General features: G+C 39.6%; 1 protein-coding gene across 1 annotated transcript in view; it reads left to right on the top strand.

Annotated features, from left to right (window-relative positions):
* The window catches only part of TUB (TUB bipartite transcription factor), a 156,579-nt gene that overhangs the window by 106,136 nt on the left and 24,904 nt on the right, over nucleotides 1–25,539 (top strand). Inside the window, exons 2-4 of the mRNA XM_035890990.1 lie at nucleotides 10,716–10,767; nucleotides 12,182–12,344; nucleotides 24,543–24,680. Of these exons, the coding sequence (XP_035746883.1) occupies nucleotides 10,716–10,767; nucleotides 12,182–12,344; nucleotides 24,543–24,680 (353 nt within the window). The remainder of the gene's footprint in view (nucleotides 1–10,715; nucleotides 10,768–12,181; nucleotides 12,345–24,542; nucleotides 24,681–25,539) is intronic.

Raw genomic sequence — 25,539 nt, 5'->3', positions numbered from 1 at the left:
ATTTACTATTCCTGTGCTTTTCTAAGAGTGTATTAATACCTGGAAGACTCCATCAGAAACAGTGTCTCTTCTGTGCAGGCACTGTATATGCATGCTGGGCAAACAATTCTCTGTCTCCAGGAGTTTATCATTAAAAATCCCAGTCTGAAAGGGTTTATACACAAGCATCTTTCCATGCCATGTGAAATTAGTGGGAACATTTTCATGAGATTGAATTAACATTGTTTGGGATCAGGGCCTAAGTATGCGGATCAGACCGTATGGAATACCTCATCTGCATGGAGTGTTATTAGAAATAATGACTTTGTTTTCATTATTGGGTACAAAATCTAGGCCAAATGGTGTCTGTTACTTTTGCCAGGCATCACATCCTACTTATCTTGAAATCTGTACCATGTACTTCAGGCACTAGGATCTGACAAACTCACTTTTCCACTGACAGTGTTGTCCAGGTTTGTCAGAATTTGCTGCTTGGATAGAAGGTAACAACAGAGAATGAACTCAAACCAAAATGCAGAATCTGCTTTCTTCAGTTCCAGCAAAAGAGTTCTAGATTGGATTAGAAAGACAGTATGTGTGAGGGGAAAAAGTGACAAAATATTTTGTTTCGGGGGTAGTAGTTATCATGAAATGACATGTCTTCCCTTAGAAGGAAGGGAACATGGGAAGAAACCCCTAGAAGGATGGGACATGTCTTTCCCATAGAAGCTGTAAAACCACCTGTAAAAGGGAAGAAGGAGCTTGGCTGTTTCATTTCACTAACATGTCCTGTCAGTATTTTTCTTCAGTTTTGATTGTTAAAGCAGCTAAGGGAGATGTAGTCTCTTTTGCTTTCACATTTTCAAGAAATTGATAGCTTAATTTTACTATTCCTTTAAAAGTCCAATAAATACAACTGTACCTTTTTCCTATCCAGGCAGTGAGATCTGTTAAGAAGTCGCTGCATTAGCAAATTACCTCAGATATCATCTCTTTCAGCAGCAGCGCGTTTGATCTATGTATTGGTGCCTGTGTTTGCACACCTACTGCAGGGAGAAGCCTCACTGAACACCTGCAGCATTGACCCTATCGTTGGGATCAGTGCTTTGTTTGTTAAACACTTCCCGATTATACTATTATTTTAAAGGTCAGCATTGTTTTTAGGTTACTTACTGTACCTGTAATGCTTCATTCTTGCATCACGAAGGCATTTCCAACAGGAGTCAAGACTTGTTTGTTAATCTCATTTTACAGGTGTCCTGGGAGGTTATACTGTTTGGTGTAAAATAGGTCCAGTATGCTGCCAACTGGACAAAGCCCTGTTTCATAGAACAGGTATAAGAGAGGGAGGGAAAGGAGCCAGCAGTTGTCTTACGCAGGTTTTCTCTTGATCACAGTGGTTCACAGTCTTCTCTGTATCAGCCTCACAGAGCTCTGTTCTGGGTGACATTTTTTACCGGTGCAGCAGTAGTGGAATGGGAGACGTCATGGTCTTCTGAGGTCCAGGCAGAGAACTCTTGTTCTGCAGTGGATGTGTAAGTGCAGTCTCCTTATCCAGACAATACTTTTCCCTAGTTTCTGGACATTTAATTTACTGTTCATTGTGGTCAGCTGCTTTATACATTAATGGGTTGGTTTCGTTTATGCGTCTATTTTACTGTTTTAATGATTGAGATTGGTTGAAGTTTGGTACTGAAAGAGAAATCAGACTGGCTGTTAGGGCTGGATCTTTCCTGTGGCTGGCAGCAATGCGTTTTCAAGAAAGGTACTTCCTGAAAGTCATGTCATTTGTCAGCTGGATCCATCTGCATTGCAGGTAGTGTATCTCCTGGTCAGGTTTGGGTTAGTTTTTTTTTTTTTTTTTTCCCCTTTCCTTTCCCAATTTGCTCCTATTCAGGCACTGCTCATCAGTCTACTTTAAATACAATTTTAGCATAGCTCACATAATACCCAAAAGCTACTGTGTATTTGTGCTCCATCATTCATGTTTATTAAATCCACCTTTCTCTTTTGGGACATAGATTTTCTTTCTAATGTTGTATTTAGAGTTTGCGTGTGCTGAAGGAGGTCAAGAAATAGCCCAGCCATCCACTCTTCCCTTAGGTGTTATTTTCATTACCCGCAATTTACTGCTGTGTGCTATCTCATTCACCTCTGTGTAAATGCAGAGAATGAATCTGTACAAATATTAGTTCAACTGATCTTTCCAGGGCAATAGTGGCAGCCCTGTAGTTCAGGTTACTTAAAACATGCAACATGCTTCAGGGAATAGTTTTGCTTTTCCTCTCATTAGATCTTTTCCTGGCTTCTTACCATCCTCACTGAAAGCTGTCAGCCTAGACATTTCAGATCCTAAACTAGTTTATTTTTCCCAGTGACTTCAGTTTTGCTCTTGGAAGGTGAATAGCAGTTTTCTGATTGAACTCAAAGCTGGATCTCATCAATACAAACCGTATCTACCGTATATGTAGAGCTCCTGTTGTTCCCTTCAGCACTGCGAGTCTGTTGGGCTGTTCGCTCTTGCTCAGAGCGTGGTTGTATATCTTCTGTAACGCCCCCATCTTCCAATATATTTTTGCCTGACTCTGATGATTTTTTTTTTTAAACTTATTCTGAGTTAAACATTTAGAAGACTTGATTTCTACAATTTCTGTTGGTTTCATATACCCCTGAAGTTGTAACAATTGGAGATCTATTTTGATGAACTGTGCTAATTAAAACAGCAAAAATACAATTGTGTGGTCATGCTGAGGATTTGGCTGGAGTTTAGCTTAACAATAATCTATGTAGAATTAAGAAAAAAATTATGAATGTGCGTTCCTGTTGTTACATTTGCTTTCTGTTAATCTGCCTGTATAATCTGCCATATAGCTCAGTTGGGACACTGACGTTTTAGTTCTGTGTGACATCCAAGAGGAGGACACTTTTCACAGAATCTAGAAGGGACTTCTGGAGGCTGGAAGGGACCTCTGGAGTTCTCCGGTTCAATGTCCTGCTCACAGCTGTGAGGTCAGGCCAGGTTGCTCAGAGCTTTATTCATTTGGGTCTTGGAAATGTCAAGGATGGATTGCCTGGTATTAGCAGGCTGTGATTAGGTCTCTCCAAAGCCATCCCTTTTCCAGGCTGAATGAGACCAGCTCCCTCCACCTCTCCTCACAGAACAAGTGCTCCAGCCCAGCTTCCAGACCTCCTTGGTTACCCTCCTTTGGGCTTGCTTGAGTTGATCAACATCTTTCTTTTACCAGCAGGCTCAAAACTGGATGCATTTTTCTATACAGGGTCTCACAAATGCAGAGAAAAGTCAGGACATTAATCACTTCCTTTGATCTAATGGCCATGCTGCTGTCAGCCCAGGGTGCTGTTGGCTGCCTTTGCTGCCAGAGCTCACCGCTGGCTCGCATCCAGCTCGCTGTCCATCAGGACCCCAGGTCCTGTTTGGCCCGACGCTCCCCAGCCTGTGTTGTTGCAGGGGAGTTGTCCTTCCTGCATGCAGGGTCTTGCATTTGTCCTTGTTAAATTTCATAAGGCTCCTGTTGACCCATTCCCCCAGCCTGTCAGGGTCCCTCTGGATGACAGCCCTGCCCCAAGTACATTGGCTGGTCCCCCCAACTTGGTGTCACCTCCAAACATGAGAGTGCACTCAGTTGTCTCTTCCAGGTCATTGATAAAAGATGTTGTCTCTTGTCCAGGTGCAAATACTTATATAACTAAGGAGGGATGGAAGAGAAGAATATTAACAAATAATGTTCTGCATTGACTTACTGGAAAAATATAGAGTGCTAGAAAGTTTTTTGTTGTTCGTTTGAAATCCCCAAAACAGAACTGTTGGACAGATACAATGAGCGTCATAGATCTTGATGTACAATGGACATTTAGGTAAAACTCACTGAAGCAAATAGGACCAACAATGCAGGAAGGTTGCATTCATTTACTAATTTTTTTTAAGCTAGTTTGCCAGCCAGGATTTGAAAAGAAAATAAAGCATTTGGTTCTGTAATTATTTGTGCAACTACAAATTCAGTCTCTGCTTTCAGCCATCTGCCCTGCAGGCATTACTTTTAGTGCCATTTGGATCACTGGCACAGTGTGTGATCCTCTGCATCTTCTGTTTTGTGGCTGACTTGGTGTTGATAATTCTGATACAAATACCTGTGTTCATATTCCTGCCTTTTTTCCCCATTCTTTTGCTTTCTGTCTTTTAGTCTTTTTAAGGGTCTTCAGAACAGCTGCGCGGGCAGGGGGAGCAATGCTGTATTCTTGGACAAGCATGCTTTTATTTACTGTGTGAGATTCACAGTGAAACAATTCTATTCCTCTGAAGCTTCACCTGAAGAAATGCAATCTTCATTTCTGCAGCAGTTGTGGTTCTGTACTTTACTGCTCAGTTCAGTGGTTACTGGTAGGTGTACCAGTAATGGCAGGCTGTTGCCCTCTCTGTCGTATGAGCGTGGCATGGGAGAAATCCAAGAGCTTCTGCTGTTGGCAGTAAAAATGCAAACTAAGATTGAATGTCCTTGGGCTGCTCCTCAGTGAAGATGGCCAGACTTTTGCTTGCTTAGATGGCCCAGGAAAGAAGTTACTTATTTTACCATAAAGATGGTAGCTGCAGGTTTTACTCTAAACCAGGTGACTGAGGAACTGCTTTGGGGTCAGAAAACCTTGATGATTCCTAGCATGAGGGGAGCCCTCGCAGTCTTTCAGAGCGACTTGTTTTTAATTTCCAAGTCTTTGATTAGGGTATGTGTCTGATACAATAATGTTCTCCCAAGAGGCTTCTGGTGAACTCAGCATATGGCGTACGTGGGGGAGCTAAACTCATTTTTTGTGGGGACTTGCAGCTGTTGGGACTTTATAGAGGTTGCTGGCTTTGCTGGCTAGGAATTCATTGAATTTCACTTCTTTGAAGAACCTAACTGTGTGCCATTCCCTCTGGAGCACGACTTCAGCCTGAAGGTCCTTGATCCTGTTAATGGGCTTTTACAGTAGCATTTCATCAGTGCTGCTGGATGGGTTGTTCCTAAAGGCTTAACAGTAATGTTATCCAGAGCAGTTGGGTTTTATGGAACTACAGAGACTTTACAGAAGTATAGAGATTATAGGGAAGTGTAATTGGGTGTCTATGACAGATGGTAACCAATAAGCCAAGTGCTATCTCTTTGCAGGTATTTATATCATAGAATCATTTAGTTTGGAAAAGACCTTTAAGATCATCAAGTCCAAATGTTAACCTAACCCTGCCATTCCCACTAAACTGTGTCCCTAAGCACCTCATCTACCTGTCTTTTAAATACCTCCAGGAACAGCAAGAGCACATGGAAAAGATCTGAGTGACCTTGAAGATTAGTCTTGTATGGTGTATTTTTTTTTCTTTTTATCTGGTTTGATCAGTCATTGGTTTTGAATTGCAGTTGACAATATGGCAGAAGAAACAATATGGCGGTTGACAGTATGGCAGAAGGAGATATGAAAATATCTCCTCTAATTTTGCATTGCTTCTGGTTTAGTGTTGTAAGTGGGAGTAATACTTTCTTACCCAATTTCTTTTATTTTTATAATGTGAACTGTTTGTTTCAGGAATTTTCCCTGACTAGGTACATTCATTTTGCTTGTGCAAAGGTTCCTGATTTCATGTAGAATTTTTGGGTGCTGCTATTAGTAATGTATTATCATGAAGCAGCAGAAAGAGAAAATGCAAGGGTGACACTTTTAAACACTGTATGAAAGTTGAGTGGTAGTGTATGTCTTTGTGTGTTTGACCAGGCGCACCTCTGACTGCACTTAGTGCTGGGCTGCAAAGATGTGATAGATGTCATTTTGGACCTTTGCCCTGGGAAAAAAGGGATTGTCGTGGAAAATGTTCCTTTATGAAGCAGTGTCAGGGAGGAACAAAAGCATTGCCTCATTTGTCAGGCAGAAACAATAGAGCTGCTTTACTGTGTCAGACTTTTTCTTTTAAAAGTATAAATAAAATCAGTGGCTACATGCATCTTGCACATTCTAAGTGAAAACATTTCTTCTTAGTTATTTTTTCTTGTAGTGTCTTACTGAAATGTGAGCAGTTTGCATGTTCAATGAGTAAAGGTGAAGTATTTACGGTGAAATGTGGTGTTGTTTGAATTAAGGCTTTTCCGATTTTATTTCAATCTGAATCATTCCATGTGGATTACAGTAAAATGTAGCAAGATGTTGATTTACAGAAGATCCTGCCTTCATCTCAGGAGTGAATTGTGGAGCTTCATCTAGTCATGAAGCTTCATCCTTAAAATCTGATTGGTCTTGGGTTTCTCTCTAAATTATTTTTAAGAAACACAGATTATGAAGATCTTGGAATACTAAAATTCTTGCTTATATTTTTGTCTTCATTATGACATGCAGCAGTATAGAAAGCCTGGTTATTTTTGTGTAACTTGAATTTAATGTTGAAACTGCCTCTGTAAAATAGATTTTGTGCCTTAAAAAGGTGGTAATATCTTGACAAAAAGTATTTCCCTTTAGAAAATAGGAGGTGGGGCTATTTGAATCAAATACCACATTTAAAATGTGAAAATATGCTATCTAATTTTAATACCTAAGTCTCTGTGAGCCTTGGCCCAGGCTGCTAATATGAATCTTTAAGATATACAGCTATAGGCTTGACTCTTAAGCCCAACATCCAGGAAACTCTAATGGGTGGGTTGTTCGAGTTATATGTAGATGGATGGATCTTCCCTGGAGGAAATATATACAAGCTCTGATTTGTTAACTGAATTTGGACTAGACTATTACTGCAAACCCGAAATGCTGTTTACATATTATATATAGTGGAAAAATTGCATTTTGTTTTAAATGAGGTCAAAGCCATAGCCGTGATGCCAGGTGGATACATAATACTTGATCAAACAGGAGTAAAAATTAACCGTGCTGGATCTTCAGGATGGTTCAGCATGCTCAGCAGATGTCCAATATGTATGTATTCCCTTCAATAATTCTATTTTCATGAATTATAAAGTTATATTTCTCTATTAAGACTTGAGTTTCATGCTGCTGCTGGGATTTTCTACCATCACATCAAACATGTAGGCAGAATTGTTCTAACAGCCTTGCTCTCTATGCGACTTTTTCCTGTAGTGGTCTGGCCGTGTTACAGCCATAGCTTTTCCACTGTATTGGGCCTTTAGTCTCCGACCATCCCAGTTATTTGGACCAATGAGCAATAAAACCATGGCCACTTCTGAAACTGGGCAGGATAGGCTGGGTCCTCACCATGTGCACACCTCTTCCAGGGGAAAGAGCAATTGATTTCTGTTCATTTCAAAGACTGGGAAGGGCAAAGGCTGTGCTTCTACTCTGAGACTTTTGTGTTTTCTTAAAGAAAGAATAGGGTAGGTTCTCTGGATTTCATCTCTGGGACCCTGGAGCATCTGTCAGAGTGCATGGACTGCCAGGTGCTGTGGCAAGATCGTCTGCTAAATCTTTCTGCAAAGCTTCATTGAAGTGTGAGAAGGGATCAGTGGTGGTTACACACTTGCATCTCAGAGTCTGCTGCAGATGTCTTTAAAGGCAGCAAGTGCGAGGGCCTGATGGAATTGCTACGGAAACCAAGCTTATTATTTATTTATTCATTCATTCATCCATCTATTTGTTTATTTCTTTATTAAAAACCTGATGTCCCTGAATGGCAAATCTTGGGACTCACCCAGTCTCAGGAGAGTTCTTCCATTGCAAATCAGGCAATGTGAAATATTGGCTGCTAATCAGCAGCTCCAAGGTCCACTAGTCTTGTAGAAAATATTAACAAAGTACACAGTCTTGAACTAGAGTGCTCTGCTGTTCTAGTAGAAGAATATATAGGCTAAATTGGATCCTCTTTTTATTTGGACTTGCATAATGATTATTTAAGCATCAGAAAAAGGACAGAACTGCAGCTTTTCACTGATCCTGGCACTGAGTAACTGTTAAAATAGACAGGGTTGGTGGTAGTGAGATTGCTTTTAAGGCCTTTTTTACACTGTGGAGGATTCAAGAGAGTGGTGTGTCTGCCTCGTGGGAGTAAAGCATTCTAGTCCAAGTCCAGTAATCTGGAGGGGGCGAGAATTGTTGAAGTAACTGTATGCTACTGACCCTCAGTATCACTGAAGAAAGCTAGAGTTCAATTTTAGTTGTTGAATGTTATGGGTTAAATAATGCAAGGCTTGTAGTTAATGCATATTGACAAAATGATTGTGGAAAGCAACACAGAACTTTATAAAATATGAAGTGAGAGAATGAAGGACCTGGAAGTTCCAGACGAGCTTGCCAGCTGGTTTTCAAGACATGCTGCTTTTGGTGTCAGCTTTGATTGCATATATTCAGAGGCTTTAAAAATGTCTTGCAGTAGAAGGGCAATATGGAGAGGTGTTTTAGCGTTATAGCATCCACAGTTTTTGGATAGAGGATCATTTTTTTGGCAGTCCTTTGGTATGTCTGATAGTTGCTTTGCATTCGTGGAATGCTGAATCAATGCAAATGACACCCTTCCTCTGGTGTTTGCTATGGTGTTACTTAAACTGCCATGTTTACCGTGGTAGGGTTGGGCATAAAGAGACCTGAGAGAGCTATGCTTGTTTACCTGAACCTGAAATTAGCTTCTTGTGGCTTCCCAGGGAGTCACAGGTAAGGTTTAGAACCTGACCGAGGACATTTCCGTGCTCCCTTGTTCCATGCAGTGTGTTCTGCCAGGATACGGTGTGATGGGAAAGCAGAGGAAGCTAGAGTGATCCCAAGCACTTGGACACCTTGTCTGTGATACAGAATTTAGAATTGTAGACAATCTGGCATAACACTGAAATTATAGACAATCCGGCATAACACTGAAAACTATTATATTCACATAAAGATAATTACTGAACTGGTGGTTTATGGGACTGTCTGCGATGTCTATATATAGCTCATTTAACATATCTGAGGGAGTCAGCGTAGTCTGATTTATAAAGCAGAAGTTGAGAAGAAATCAGAGTTTTCTCCTTAGCTCTGCAAATGTCTTGTGGAGCAGAGCAATACTGGCTCTTGACCTCTCTGGGTATCACAGCTATACATGCATTGCTGCCTCTGCAGTTCTTACGGTCTCTGTTGGCATCATTACATGGTTTGGGCTTTTTTCAAGCATTGTCTTAAATGAGGAGGACTTGTTCAGGCCATTAAGCTTGAAACTTTATACTTAGGCATCTTTTACTCAGTTTTTTGGCCAAAGATATCAGTTTGGTAGTTTTACTTTCTGGCAGCGCAGCTATTATGTATTGAAGTTGTAGTGAAGCACTCTTGAAAAAATACCTGATATTGCATACCATGGAGGAATGCGTGTCTTCTTTTTGTAACTTGCTTCTGTAATTTATCAAATGAAGAATCCTTGGTGTAAAGCAGAACATTTTTGTGAGTGTGAAGGGGTTTTTTCTTTAATTTTTTTTGTGGACTATGAGGAATGTATTACCTCTACAAGAGACTAATTTCATACCCGAGGTACTTGTACAGCGTAGTTTCATTCTGTGGAACATCAGCCTTTTGTAACATACAATCTGAGTGTAAATTGTAAAAGGCTGATGCTTTTGTGTCAATATTTTGCAGACAATTTTGCATCAATAAATTGCAGACAATAATACCTAACTACAGGTCTCTGATAATGCTGGCATTGGAAGGGTAGCATTCTGCATGCCTTTATTAGCTGTCCTATCTAACTCTACTGTAACGTTACTGTCTCCTAGAGAGTATATATTAATACATGGGAAGTCACATCTTATATGAAAATTCCTTTGCAATACAATTTGGTTGTATGTGGCTCAGAATCCAGGTTCATTTGTCTGGGATTTTTTCTTTTTTCCTTTTTGATTATTAAGAGTGATTATAAAAAAGGGGATAATCTTTTATAAAAATGTGTTGTAAGGGAAAATGAATTCTACTTGTAAGAGGCTGGGTTTTCTGTTCTATAGAACTATTTTCCTTGTAGATGATATATTACAGTTTAAAAGATTTAATTATCTATGTTCAATGTTTAACCATAATGTTCTTACAATAGAGACCTTTGTTCTCCAGAAAAATAAAGTGTAGTCAGTAGTTTGATAAAATACTTCACAAAAGTCATTTTCTGATTTCAATGCCATTAATTTTTAACATCTAATTAATGAAAATGATTGAATGTGTAGGAGCTAATCTCCCAACTAGCAACAATTAGCAGAAAGAAATATGGCAGTGGACAATACTGTTTGTCTTGCCAGTCCCTAAAACCTAAATTGCATAGCAACCAATATGACTTTTCAGATATTCAGGAATAAATCCCAGTTTTTGGTGTGCGAAAGATCAGACAATTAATTTTCCTAATGTAATTTGAAATACTGCTGAGTTGCTAAGCAGCTCTTACACTCCTCACTTTTTATATGCTTTATATGCGAATTTTCAATCAAACCCCGTTGCTGTATACATTGACATTTTGCATTAGAACACAGCGGCGAAGAAAACAAGCTACAGACTGTGGATTTTGCATTCCTTTGTGAAATGCCTGAATATGTTTTTATTGAAGTTGATGTGAACCAGAATTTTTTGGTTTTTCATGGACTGCATTTAAATTCTCTTGAGCCAACTTTTGCAGGTCAGGGCAGGCAAACTTCCATGGAACATAGTGGGAGTTTTATATGGATAATTCCTGCAAGAGTTTGCTCTGGTGATTGCTGTTAGGTATTGTTTTGAGTGATAAATTTGTTCCAATTATGTACTCTTTGTCTTTGCAGTGTTCTGGATGATGAGGGGAGCAGCCTGCGTCAGCAGAAGCTTGACAGACAGGTAAGATTTTGTAGGGGGACCTACTTGCTCTCTGAAGTCTAGATCTTGGAGTAATGAAATCACTGACGCATATATCTGGTAATTGATAGAAAATTGCATCCTCTGATTAGGGAATGCAAAAGAGGTCTGTGGAAGTTACAGCTTTCTTAGAAGTCCAACTTCCATTACCATTTTTCTTATGACTGTGGTTTGAGTGATTCTCATTTCCACTGCCTTGGAGTTGTTTTAAGCTGACTTACAATGTATTTATTACCCTTTTCATGAACCAGAAATGACAAGAGGTTCTGGCAGACCTGCCAGCCAACAGAGGTTTACCACAGAGTTTTTACATATTTTCCTTTTCATTCCATGGATTTAGCCCTCGTGGCTGTATATGTGCTACGTTGCCTATTTTGCTACTGTATGCCCCCATGACTTGTACAAGAAAGTGATTCAGAATCTCTCCCATGAAATCTCAGGGAATTTTGCCATCAAGTTTTAATGGGGTTTGAGGTTTCCAGTTTTCATTCGATTTTTCTGTGGTCCCCTTTTCACGAAACTTTGTTGTGTTTATAGTTAAACCTTGTGAGTTTAATTTTATATTTTTCTAGACTTTTCTTTTCCCATTGTTTTATCAGTTTGCATGTCTACCAGCATCTCATTTTCAAATTCAAATACTTTCTATTTATGCCATAATCCTGTACTAGGTTCTGATCGTTTTGAAGTCACGTTGAGGTGTTCCACATAAGTTATGGAGCTGAAAGAGTCCACTCTCCATTCTTGTTCTTCAGTTTTAGTCCATCTCCTTTCTAAAAGCAAAAAAAAAAAAAAAAATCACTGTATAGGAGCAGGGTAAGGTAAGGTAATGGATAAGTGAAATTAACAGTTCGGTTCTCTGAGATCGTGGAAGAGGGCTAAGAGAGTGAGGTGCCTATGGTGCCATCGGATGCTGAAGGTTTTGGTTTTCAGCAGGTCTAGCTGAGCAATTCAAGTGTTTAATTAGTTCATCCTGTATAGTTGTTAAATCAGGCTCATGTCCAGCATTATCACTTGATTCTAGTTTGCAGATTACCTGCTTTTAATTTACAGAAACTTAAATTGGCATCTCTGCCTCGTGCCCTTGCTTGCCCTCCTGTTGCTTCACAGCCAGTACTCTCACACTGTTGTTTTCCCCGGGGTTATTTCCAAGCAAGCTGTGACAGCTGGTAGACTGCTCAGAAAGATCTATTTTAATTATTTGCTGTTTTCAGCAGAAGGTGTTTTAGCAGTGGGTTAGTTGTGATTTTTGGAAAGATTTCCTGTAATCTGATATCCCACTTGCCAAGTGCTGCCACTGGAAAACTAGAGAAGGTGTAAAGATATCCATTGTTTTTTTACCATAGATTGCTAGTGTTTGGAGCCCAGTAACAGATGCTTTTCTTTATATTTTCCTCAGCGAGCATTGCTAGAACAGAAGCAGAAAAAAAAGCGCCAGGAGCCACTAATGGTTCAGTCCAATGTGGACAGTCGCACAAGAACACGCAGAATGAAACATTCGGAAGAACAAGCACCATTGGTTGAATCGTATCTTAACAGCAACAGCAGCACCATATATCATGGTATATGAATATGATCTATTGCATGTATATTTACTGCAAGTCATAGTATGATGCTTTCCGTGTTAAATTTATGCTAATGAGAACAAAGGTGGTTGTTTTGGATTTTTTAGTAAATAATTTATATCCTTCACTTGTGTTTGGCGATAAAACCATCAGAACTTGCAATGCTAGCCTAACAGGAGGGGGCGAGGTAACTAGCTACCATTTCAGTGCTGTGGGGGAAGAGGGACTGGCTTTTTCCTCCTCCCCCGCAAAATTAAATAGCTTTCGCCTCCCCCCCCTGCCATGAATATTTAAGTGTCTTCAGCCTTGGTTCCTACTGAAATAAAGCTTATGCTGTTCCTCTCTTATGTATTTCTTGGTACATAATTTTGCTTAGGCCTGACAGTGTTAATGATAAATTTGAAACCTGTTAACTAATTTCAGCTAAGTTTGAATATAATCATTTCAAAGATACTGTGTTTCTGCAAGGTTCATTAAAACAGGTGAGTAGGTAGAGAAGAACATTTCAAGCTTGTACAATGTGGTCTACGTTTTCTTATTAAAGATTACAGAATCCAGAAGGAACAGAGACACTTCAGGTATCACAGCCATAGGGAAAAAATTATAATGCCATTTCTGTATTGTTAGACTTCAAAGAATTTTATCATCAGAAATAAATCCTAAGGAAACCAGTCGCTACTTAGTTCTGTGCTGATATGGCCCACTCTTGCTGGCCCCCTAATGAAGGTAGGTGCATACTTTTCCTCAGGATTTCCAAGAGGGAAGCTTGGGTAACCTTGTTCAATATTGTGTCTCTTATAGATCTTGTTCCAGGTTGCTAACATCTCTAGGAGTTATAGAGAACAGTAATGTTCAAATTTTCTTGTTTTGCAGGTCATTAAGTCAAATTTGATTTATAAGGGATTCATAAGTCTCAATAGCAAAAGGCTCTCTTCCCCAAGTATTGATGGGTATATGCTACGCAGAATTAGTACAAGGGAAAAAAGAGAGTAGAGGACATGAGCACTGGCACTGGGAATGCAGTTGGCTGTTTTCAGGTTGGGAATGCTACTGGGTGGCAGAGTACTTAAGGTTTAATGTCTAAAACCCAAACCCTAAGATGCCTTTGTGAATCTACCTCCGGAAAAAAAAACCAAAACCAAAACACCAAACCAACCACTATGTAGTCTTAAACAAACAGAAACTTAATTCACCATTCAGTTCAGACCTCTATAAAGTATACTGCACGTGCTATACTTTTCAACTGCCCTATCATTTAATTTTTAGTTGGTGGTCACATCTTTCAACAAGGAGATGGCAGGTATTTACTGGACTAACTAATCATGCTATGAGAAGTGCAAGTTTCAAGTGCAAGAAGTGCAAGGGTCTCTACCCCCAGTTTGCAATTGGTGGGATTTTTTGATGTGGTGGCAGCTACAGAATTTATTGTTAGAAACTGGAAATTGATTAGGTGTTAAGGCTTCATTAATGGACCTTTTTTATTTGCTTCTGCAAGCAGATAGGCTACCATAAGTGATTTCAGATGGAGAATTATTTTTTCTTTTAGTATTATTTTAATTACGTTTTTCTAGTAAATATTAAAAGCATTAGTAATATTTCTCTCTCTTTACTGTCTTTTCCTCAGGATCTGGGAAGAAAATTTTTAAGAGGAAAGTAAATTTCTTTCCAGTCTTACCTAGGAATTTGATTTAGCATAGAATTTGATTTTTTTAAAATTATTTTTTAATCAGAGAAAACAGAAATTTTCTCTTTCCTCTTTCACTCAATAGCTTATCAAAGGTACAGAACTATTCTAAGAAATAGTACCTTATGGTACAGAGGTGCCGTCGTATCCTAAACCTTCTGTATTGTCAGTTGAACAAAGTTTTAATTTTCACAGATCGGAGAAACTGACATTATCACCCCATAAATGGTAACAAATTTCATATCTGCACTAACTGAGATAAATTTTGCAACAGTTTGCACCAGAGTGGGCTTTCTCACTTAAGTGAGATTAGTGCTCTTCAGGTAAAAGTGACCCTTCCTGTGATGTTATACCACACCTTTTACTGGAATACTTACTAATTTATTCTCCTTAAATCACTTTGTTCTAAATTTGTCTCTCAGACCTCTTCAAGATTGCAGAAGGTTTCAGAGAAGCAAAAAAATATAGTAAAGTTTCTCATATTCAACCCAGAGTTTGTTAATGCCTGGGGACAGCTGTCCTGGTAATAAACTGTGAAGCTAGCAAAAGCCAACTTAGGAGAATTTAATTACCTAGTAAAGCATTTTATTGCCTTGTAAAATCCTTTGTTAGGAATGTTGCTTTTGAAAATATTGTAAGAACTCCAGAACTGTCCTTTTTTGGTGCGGTCTTCTCTGGGAATGTACTTAGTGTCTTAGGTTGCACTGTCTGCATGGTACGTAGTTAGGTTTTGATGGCCGTTTTGAGCTATGGTATTCAGCTTCAGGGTTGGCACTTTTTTCCCCTTCAATGAAAACATTTGTATGTGGGAGTGTCGGATGCATGAGACAGCTGGGCTGTTTCTAAAGAACTATTCTGCTCTTTTCCGTTCATTTGTTTCTGTTATGGGCATGCTGATTTTAACTTAAGAATGACTCTTTGATGGGAGTTGATGGTCTACTGAATGAACTACATTGCTTGGATGAGAATGTTTGTGAAATCAATTCCTGTACTGCAAATGCTACAAAAAGAACACTTCTTTCCATGATCATCCTCCTCCACTTTTTTTTGCCCTTGTACTAATTCTGGGTAGCACAAAAGTACTTGTTGATTTCAACAAATAATTGGATGCCTGTGTAGAGCTATCTCTATGGTACTTTGAGCAAAATAGGTCAGAGAGAGCATCTCAGCAACCCTGAGATGTTAGCCTTTCTGCACTGGGGAATTTTCTTTCATACACTGCCATAGCTTATTCTGATGTAGTTATCTGTGCTGCAATGGTTCCCTGATGGGCAACTCTACTCTGGACTAAAAACTCACTTCATTCCAGAATAATTGTCAGAGTGTGGAGTAAAAAGTCAAAGCCACTTTTGTTCTGGAATAGAACATGGGTCTTGTGAGCTATTTGTATGTAGATACAGTGGTTCAGCATTATCTTGCTAGTTAAGCTGATTGCAAGTTTTTCCCCAGAAAGGAGTCCTTAGCTGCTTTTGAACCTCTTCAGGGAGTTTGCAGGGTGATTGCTGCTAGTCCTCTGGCTGCATGTGTATTTTGCTTCATCTAGCATGGAGCCAAAGGGAAGTGCAAATAAATCTCAGATGCAGTAGGGTGGAGGGGTATTAATTAAGGAGTGTGACTGAGCTCAGCTGGGGCAGTTCCCAAAGGGGATAATACAGCTGTGGCCTTCCTACTCTTGTGGTGGTCAGGATTGAAGATGCTGGGACCAGTTTAATTCAGCATGGAACTGAGCAGGTACAGGGCTCTTCCAAGTTTCTTTTTGGTTAGTTTAATAAATAACAAAATGGCTCTGCTGAGAGCCTGTCTCCACAGAGTGAGGAGGAGTATTCCCAGGATCACCATACTTTTTCCTAGGTACCTTCAAAGCAGCGAGGTGACATGTTGGTAGGATAAAATGGTATCTCTGTTCCCTGTCAAATGTTACTAGCAATTCCTCTGGGTGCTGTGAGACTTTTAAGGAGCTGGGTGCCCTTCCACTGAGGAAGTGTCTCTGCAGAATCCACTGTGCGCAAGTCTCCAGACCGATCATGTCTTAGTTCCTGCCCGTGTTTCCCCTACAGATAAAAGTTTTCAGATCCTGTAGCTTGTAAATAACTTGCAGGTACTATACCTTTTAAAAACCTTTTGGTTGTTGGCATAATGCCCAATTAACTAATAACAACAAAAGTATTTGAGGTATCTGCAGGAACTGACATGAATTAAGTTGAACAGGCCGACCTGAGATAAAACGAATTCTCGGCACTCTGGTCCATGAGCTCAAATATTAGGCAGTGGTAATGCAGTGCTTGCCTGTCAGCATCTGTAGATCAGGTAGGACCAAGCGTGCAGGAAATTGCTTTTGTTACTTGGAAAGGATTATAGAGATGTATTTCATGGGAACAGAACCTCCTGTTTTATAATCTGTGCATCTAGGAATACATGCACAGTAGTAGAAGTAGTTTCATGGCAGCATTTCTAGATAAGTCTGGGACAAAGCTGAGTATATAGAGGTAGCAGAAAGTATTTATGTAAAATGATGAATGCAGTGTCCTTTTATTTTTTTTCATTTTTCTTTTCTTCTCCCCCCCGCCCGAAATGGAGACAGTAATATAGTTTTGGGACCACACTTGTAGATTAGACCTTAAATTATCTGCCTGCCATTTCAAGCAATAGGTATCCTTCCATTAACTTCCATGATGTTGGCTCCAGTTTTTACTGTTACAAGTAATCCCTTTCTCTCTTGCATTACCAAATACTTCATCACTATTTCATCATTATAAATAGCAAAATAAGAAACAATAACAACATTTTGTATTGCTATTAAGTTTACATTGTATATAAAGGACAACAAAGTCATTTACTTGCTGGAATAAATTTAATCCTTCTGTGTAAGAGAGATCACTTACAAATTGCTTTGTCTTCTCTTTCTTGTGTTCTTGTTTTATTTTTGGTTTGGTGTCCTTCATAAGGACATATTGCTACCTGTTTGTTTAAAGCTTTTATTGAATTTTGTTTGCCATTCTGTAATACCTCACAGTCCTATCTGCTGGTTTGTTTTCATGTATTTCTGCACCACTTATTTTGTGAAGCTTGTTGAAAACCTGAACGAACATTTTAGCCTGATGTGACACTGCAAAATTCTGCTATGAGTACAGTTCTTTTCAATCTGTATTGCAAATACATACTGAGCATTCCTGGAGCCAAGTAGCATGCAGAGATACACTAGTTACAGCAACAATTTAATTACATTATTTAATTACATTTAATGCAAATGATGAAAACCCATTTTCACAGAGAAGTGTAATTTTACTTCTGTGAAAATTGTGAATTTCCGTTGGGGAGTGATTTTTCTTTTCACAGCACTGAGGAAGGCAGTGATTTGAATGCGTGCCAGATATGCTTTCATTAATATTACCATACAACTATGGCTTTTTTTTTTTTTTTTAAGATTTGAAATTAAAAATGTTTTCAATTAGATACTCTCACAGTAATTTTCATGGCTACTTCCAATTTAGAGATTTAGATTGTGCAAAAAGGCAAAATTGCTTTCATACTTTTCGTTCTTAGACATTTGGCAGCACATCTCGATGCAATGGCTGTGTGGTGTGTGGCACAAACTTCTGATGACAAGTCATAGCTCTGGACTGTTGAATTTGACGTGTCATTCTGCTCCTTCACCATGAATGATGGGACAGTTTTCTGATGGCTATCAAGCTGTCAACTTTATAGGATGACATCAGTTAACAGTTCATTTTAAAAAACCATATATTTTCATGTTCATCAGAACAGTGTCTTGCCATCCCTTTTTTCCCCTGACCTTGAAATGAGAAGGTATTAGTTTATTTTTTGAAGATAGCAAGGAATGTTCTGTGCACAAGACTATTAATACTGAGCGATCAGGCAGCACTCCAAGTATCATGCGGGCAAAATGCTTAACTTCCAATAAGCATATATTCTGAAATCTCCCTTTCAGCCGCAGTCTCTTCACCTTCATTTTTTAAAGCATCTTTTTGATTTATCAGCAATCCTTACTGCTAATACATTTCCAAAATAAACAAACTAACCCGGCAGCAAGGGTCAGAGAGCAGTGGGTAGCAAGTGGTGTAGAGGTCTTTTTGTGGTTCTTGGTACTGAAAGATTTGAGAAGGAAATTTCAAGGCAATTGGTCACAATTGCTTGAAAAACTCCTTTCATTTTGCTTTAAAGTATATTTACTTTCAGTTACCGCTTCACAACTAGCCATTATTTTCTGTCCTCAGACAATCTCGGTGTTGGGGAGCAGCCTGGGCCAGGTGAGGGTGACCCCAGCACGGGCAATGCCCTTGCAGATGGGGCGCCATCCCCCAGGCTCTGAACATGGCAGGCAGAGCCGGCCGCTGCTAACGGGATCCTCAGCAGTCCCAGAGACGGAAAGGGATGAAGCGGGGCCTTCCAGCGTGCCAGTCAGGGCAGAAAGGAGACGGGGGCCAGGAGGCGAGGCTGCAGCGTGCGTACGAGAGGTCCATCAAGCAGAGGAGGTACCTACAGCGTGGTGCCAGGTCTTGCCAGGAGGCACAGCTGGGAAGAAGCACACCTACAGCACAGCCCTGGCTGAGCTGAAATAGAGCCCGCGGCCCATGGCATCATAGAATTGTTCAGGTTGGAAAAGACCTTTAAGACCATGGGCAGGGTGTGGGTAGAAGTCCCCAGGGAGGCTTGTCAGGGCCATTAAAGCCTACTCGTGCCCTCAGAGCCCCGATACACAAAATAATTATGTAATTTCTTACTGTCCTTAATCTTCCTGGCATAGGTTTTTCATGGATATTTTTAGCTTTCCTTATTAGTTGTCTGCTTTCCCAAAGAGTCTAATTCATTGCTATTAACTCTCCATTTCATATGCTCCCTTTTCTCTCCCCCTCCCCGGGGGCAGACAGCAGATATATGGGGGTTAAGAAGAATCTTGTGTTTAATTCCTTTCTTTGTTCTTTCTGAGGAAATCTCCTTACAGCAATGAGCTTTTGATAATGTCCCTAAGCAGTACCAGGTTCTCAGGTATGCTTGTTCCTTTTTTTCTGAGCCTGTTCACATTCAGTTTTACTTCTGAGTATTTTCACCTGTGTAAAATCAGCTTGACCAACACACCAGTGTTAAATGCGTAAGCTGCAAGGAGCCATAAGGAATTTATGGGCAATAGGATTTTGTGGGAATCTGGAATCTGACTGTAAGTTATTAGTTGCTAGGGTAATAACTTTGATTATAAGTGTTTTGAAGCAGAAATCAAATCTTTGTATGTGATTAAATAGCACCTAACATACCAGAGTCCTTGCCCTAATTCAGGCCCTTGTATTTAACTCATTTTATTGTCTATATAAAACTGATACAAATATTTCATTGTGGTGGAAAATAGACTGGGTTTGCGCATCTTCAGAATGTTTCTGCTAGAACTCAGTGTCTTTTAGATGGTTGTAGAAATGCTAGACCAGTTCAGAATCTAAGCTGGTCAAATAATAATGAATGACAGCCCAAATAAGCAGCAAGATTCGCTAAAGCTAGAACTTTACAAAGTAAAATAGCAAGCCATTCTTACAGTGAAACGCAAGAGCATCTCGGGCAACAGTAAGAAAAGGACAACCAATTTGTGTTGATTTGTTAAGGCACACCCTGACTGAACTGTAGTTTATCCATTTCTGCATGATACTCATTCTGAATTTCACTTTTACTCTTGGGAGGATGTTGGTAAATAGAATTAATATTTGCCTTATACAGTTGAGCTAATGATTTGCATCACATACGTCATCGTCTGGTTCAGTCTCTTTCTAATTAAGGTGTTTTCCAGAGAGACTGCACAAATTTTTAACATATCCATTTAAAGAAATCTTTTTGTGATTTTTTCACTCACTTCATTCTTCACATAATGTACTGATCAAACCCACTTTTTTTAGCACATGGCATTTTTATGTGATAGGGATTGCTAAATTATGATTCATAATTTTTTTTTTTTGCTTCTTCCTCTAAGATCTTAAGTGTGTGCAAGCACTCATATAATGGTCACGCAAATGAAAAAAACCCCTGCATTTTCATTGCATGCTACTTTGAAGCTAATTTCCTGTGTGAACGTCTCCTCATGAAGGCCAGATGCAAAAACATGCTTTTCATTTTCATTCACTGAAATATGTGTGGGTAACTATCTTTCAATATTTTTTTTTCAATTCTGTTTTTTTTGTTTTTTTTTTTTTCAATTCTGGTTTTTCAGTTCTGCAATTTTCAATCTGCATCACAGATTATTCACTTACTTACAAAATTGCATCCTTTGGTTTGATTGTGCACTGTAGTTTTATCCCTATATGATGCCGTGCTGTCCAACGCAGAACTGGTTCATGGGAGAGGCTTTTTTTCCCCCCACTTCTATCAGTTAGACCACTGGTGGATGCAAGGCAAAGCCAGGACACTGCCCTTCTCTGCTTTCATGCAAGTCCTTCTACGCTCACCTTGTCCTATGTTAATAAACGATTTGTTTGTTTTTTCCCCTTTTCAGCTCAGATCCTGAATTAATATTGCAATCTGTGCTCTTTTCTGTCTCCCCAAAAGTATTTTTTTTATAAAACTATATTGAGGTTAGTAGTCAGTACTTGATTTAATGAACATGGATGAATAACACTAAAATTAAAATCATGTCATTGTTTTATTTGAAAGCTTGTCATTTATCTCAAAACTATTTCTTACAGTTTATGAATCCAAATGAGAATGAAACGCCAGATCTGAGAGTGCAGTGTTATTTGCTGTTTGGAGTTCTGTCTCATGACAACACATGCTCCTCCTTTTTTGCTTTGTCTAAATGCAAATTCTAGTACAAACAAATAATTCTAATGGAAAAGGAAAATCTGCGGCTTTTTTTTTTAAGTGAAGATTTTCATAATTTGGGGTGGGGCAAATGTACTATCAGGCTAGATTTTCAAATATAGTCTACTGTTGGTTAAGGTAATTACCAACTGGGATTTTTAAAGTTGCCTAAATTTCTTTTTGTATTGAAATTAATGTATTTTTGAGTGACAGTCTTTGAAACTCCATCCCTGTATAGCTGCACTTAAGGTTCTTGATTTATTTACCCTGTAGTACTGCTATCATTGTTTTTAACTTTTTTACATCCTACTAAGGACATAATCATATTGTCGTATCAGTGAATATTTTCTAGGGAGGTCAGTTTATCTCATTTTCCTCGTTCAGGCTTTCTTGCGGGGAACCATGAATTGTTTTACAGGGCTCTCAGGAGTCTGTGGAGAAAGCAGGTTAGAGTTTGCTTCAAGGTTCCCGTCCTGCTGAGAGGGGAATTTTTGTCAGACTGTTACTTAGTGATTCAAAGATGTAGAAGCGAGCAGAGGGGAGGACATTTGATCCCCTGATGACATGTTTGAGGATAACCATTGCCTCTATGAACAGCTCAATTACCCCTTCATCTCCACAAGGACAGACTAGAAGGAGTGCTGGTTCAGTGAGTTCAAAGCTCCACATGCTAATGACCAGCTGCAGAGCGAATACAAAGGGTATTAGAAATGGTTGTCCTTACAACTCCCCAGGGCAGAAGAAAGCACTGGAAAGAGAACACATTTTATTTTTACTTTGCTGCACAGGTCCGCAGATCTCTCTCTGTAGGTTGGCAGGCTTCAGAAGATAGCCCCTTGCCCACTCCTCTGCAAGGATCAAAGTCTGGCCTGGCCCTGGTGGCAGGAGCTGCCGCGCTGCATGAACTTCACTTCCTACCACACTTCAGTGGGCAGCACTTCTCATGTGCTTACGGTCAGAGGAAGACCCGTGCTTACCCTGAGCTTAACTGCAAGTGTGCAGCCAAGTGCCCTGGAACTCAGTTGCTCTCCTGAACTAAATTTGTACAGTCAGTAGCAAAACTACATAATTTCTTTGATATCTGCACTCACAAGAGAAAACATTAGGGAGCGGGTGAGCCTCAGCTGAGGTCTGCCATTTGCTGAATAGTTAAAGGCTAAGGATAAGATATGGTGGGGTTTTGTGGTGGAGATGGTATTTTGGGATTTGATTTGGATTTATTCTAGAGGTAGTGCTTTAAATGTAATGTTAAAGCTCAGAAAAGCATCGTTGAGAAGCAGGGAATTCTGTGCCAATTCCTTTCATGAACCCAGCTGCAGTATCTGCACGTTTATGGTTTAAATCTTACTTTGCAGCCTCCGTCACTTAGATCTGAAAGCCCTGTTTACCATAGACAGCAGTGACGGTACATGCTCAAAATGGCTACTGGACTGAAATCTTGTTCTCTGCCTTATAGAGTAAAGCTATGGCAATATTGCCTTCTCTGTCCTTTGGAGCTCCATCGCTGCACTTATAATCAGATATCTCTTGCTGAAATTTATGAGACAAAAGTAATTCAAAAAGCTTCAGGCTTTTACTTGTTGGATCAAAGGATGGCTGACAAGGTAGTGAAGATAAGTCTTTAACTTTTCAATTAGCAATGTCAGAATGTTTCATCCTTTGCTGATTAATCATTGCTTTGGACCAAGGAAATGATGCTTTATCTGAGTGAGTGAATATGGCCGTATTTAAAAGGATTCAAAGAGCTGTCTGGTCATTTAATACAGGTCATTTGTAAAGACTGAATTTAATTAGAATGTGCACTATAATTTTCAAACTATGAAAAGAATGCACCCTGGTTCTTAAAGAGAGACTGAGCTACAAATACAGGACAGGTTGCTGGATTGGCAAATCACACATATTTTAAGAATGTGGGGCAGGGACTCTTTTGGTTCCCTGCTTAGTCCAAGGCTGCCATGCCCGCGGAAGTAGGACCCAGTGTACAGCCTTTTATGTGCCATTTTCCCTGGCGTCTCGTGCACTCACTCCTTCAGTTATGTCTTATTCATTTCCAGTGCTCTTCTAGACTCAGCAAAGGGACTGCAATCTTGTGTATTGCCTGGTGTATGATATTATAGTTATCGAACACTGGTAGTGTATGATAAAGACAGGCATGAGGAGTTGGGCAGTGACAAGCTGTTTCTTTGGGCTTATAGTCACCCCTCTCTTTATTTAATGTATAGTCTCGATAAAACTTGAACAACTCCTCTGCATAATGAGAAAAGGAGAGTGTGTTTATTGAGTGCCTCAGGTGCTCGTTGTGTTGTGAACGTAACACTGTTCATAACAGGCTGCTGTGCTGGGGATTTGTAAGCTACGGTCTACACAGCCATGGCTAAATCTGTTTCATCTTACTCCTCTGAGAATCAGCTTGGTGTTTCTATTACTCTTCATGCACTTGAAGGATTTGGTGAACAAGGAATGCTGCCTCGCAGACCAGAAGCCTAGGGACAATTTCCCCCTTCAAAGGGAGATTGCTGGCAGTCCACATGTCATTGAGCATCATTTGGTCTTTTGGGGGTTTATGAAGTTTTTCAGGATATTTTAAAAATAATTTTATGGGCAACTAGTTCTTTCCAGTAAGGTTTGAACCTTAGTGAACTTTTTTTTTTATCCTTTTAAAGAAAGCACTTTAGTTTTGGGGAAAAAGAAAGGGATGATGGGAGGCCCCAAGTGCCAGGGTGATAGTCCTCAGATAAAGCACAGTCACCCCGGGAAGCCAGTGGGGCTCAGCAATTAACAGTGACCAGCAGCTGGCACCACAATCTCGTAGTGCCCACCTACGGGTTGTTCTGTTTGGGGTGTGAAGTTTGACGATTCCTCTATGTATTGCACAAAGGTAGTTGCTTGTATGCCTTTGTAAACTCAGTATTTCACTTCAAGGCTTGGTCTGGCCAGAGGAAAGAGTTACTGTGTGTGTTGCTTTTACAGATTCAAATATTGACCTCAAAGTGTGTCGTGCTTTTAGAAAATGATAAAGCCTCTTTTTACTTTGAAAACAACTAGCGTTGCATAAATTATGCTGACATTGACGGTTTATGCCATGCATATTATGTTGAGATTTCTAAGGAATTAATTAATTTGTGTATGTTACAAAGTAGGAGGCGTTTTTAATTTCAGCTTGGGTATAGTTTCACCATAAAACAGCATGGCCATTCTACTCACCATACTGTGATACATACAGTTGTGCAAAATGTGTTTTCAAAATAACCTTCTGCTGATGCCTTGTTTGCTGGGTTGGGGCATAGCTTTAAGCATAGGTGCTACAAAGTCTAAATAAAATTGTTCTGCCTTCATGCTGCCACTGTTGATGATCAGTCTGGCAGAGCTTTACTCTGAGGAATAGTGCTTCCTACAATAGCTCAGCGCCACGTTAATATTCTGATGTCACTTTTGGCCTGAAAGTTAGGAGCCGATATATTATTGGAAGGAGGAAAAAAGTTAGGAAATACATCCCAGCTAACATAACACTTTCAGGTTTTTACTGTAGCTCTGCAAATTCCGGTTTATTTGACTTTCTTCTCTGCATGAATCGCCTGAAATACCAAACAAAATCTGCATGTCTGTGTACTCTTTTATGCTTTCACAGAGTTCTCAATTCATTCTCTCTTGTCTCTCTCTGTTTCTCTCTTCTCTCTCCGTTTTTCTTTTTGGTGGGGCACCCTGAATCTCTCAAGCAGTGCAGGAGGCCGAACAGGAAGATGTAAAGGTGGTAGTGGATGCCCAAGCTCCGAAACCAACTAAAAAAACCAAGGCAGCAGCTGCAAGCTGTCAGACTGGCAGCACCAGAAAAGAGAAAAAAGGGAAACACAAAGGTTAGCTGCATGCGGCTGAATGTCAGATGTTGAACTGACTGCAAAATACTTCTTTTTCTTCTTCTTTTTTTTTTTAATTTCTTTGAATTTCTGAAGATTGCCTAAAGTAATTTCTTGACATTTTTCTAAGACTGGAAAATGCGAGTGGCTTGGTCTTGTCTCGTCATATACAACCTGGGATTGAAGGAGGGCTAACATTTGTAAACTGAGTCTTTTCCAAAGGAGTGTTTGCTCAAATATCAGAAGAGGAAAAACGTACTGATGAAGGATGCTGTTGTCTTCCTGCAGTGCTAAAGAAATGAGAACCATTTTACACCAATGTGGGGTTTTTTTAGACTGTCTGCATGTAATGTAATTTGGAGAAACAGCCTTAAATTGCAGTCATTTCTGTCCAGATTCTTACTGAGGTTTAAACTATACAAATCAGAGGTTAATTGATTTTGAAAATCAATTCAACAAAACTGAGATAACACCCTCAAAGGGGTCCTTCAGGTTGTTACTTCAGTGTTACTCTATCCCATCTGGTCGACGTATGGGAGGTGTTTGTTTGAAAGACTTTCTGCAGTGACTTTGGGTAAGATTAGGTAGACAAAAAATACGCTATTGATAATGACAAAAGGGTGGGTAGCAATACCATTGCCACTATTAGATTTACTATTTGAGCTACGTAGCCTAGATAGAAGAAGTAACTTAAGCTACTTTAGAGGTACTAAAATCTTATTTTTATATATATATAGTATATGCACACTCACAAAGAGAGAGAGGGTTTTGTACCACATACAGTTTCTTTTTATTTGATGGTGAATGACTAATGACATTAATAAATACCTTTCCAATAATTTGCAGTTCTTGGGTAAGG

The sequence above is a fragment of the Egretta garzetta genome, unplaced genomic scaffold, assembly GCF_000687185.1.
Source record: "Egretta garzetta isolate BGI_Z169 unplaced genomic scaffold, ASM68718v1 scaffold133, whole genome shotgun sequence".
Taxonomy (NCBI): domain Eukaryota; kingdom Metazoa; phylum Chordata; class Aves; order Pelecaniformes; family Ardeidae; genus Egretta; species Egretta garzetta.
Note: the sequence above shows the minus strand (reverse complement) of the source record. Positions and strands in the feature narration are given on the sequence as shown.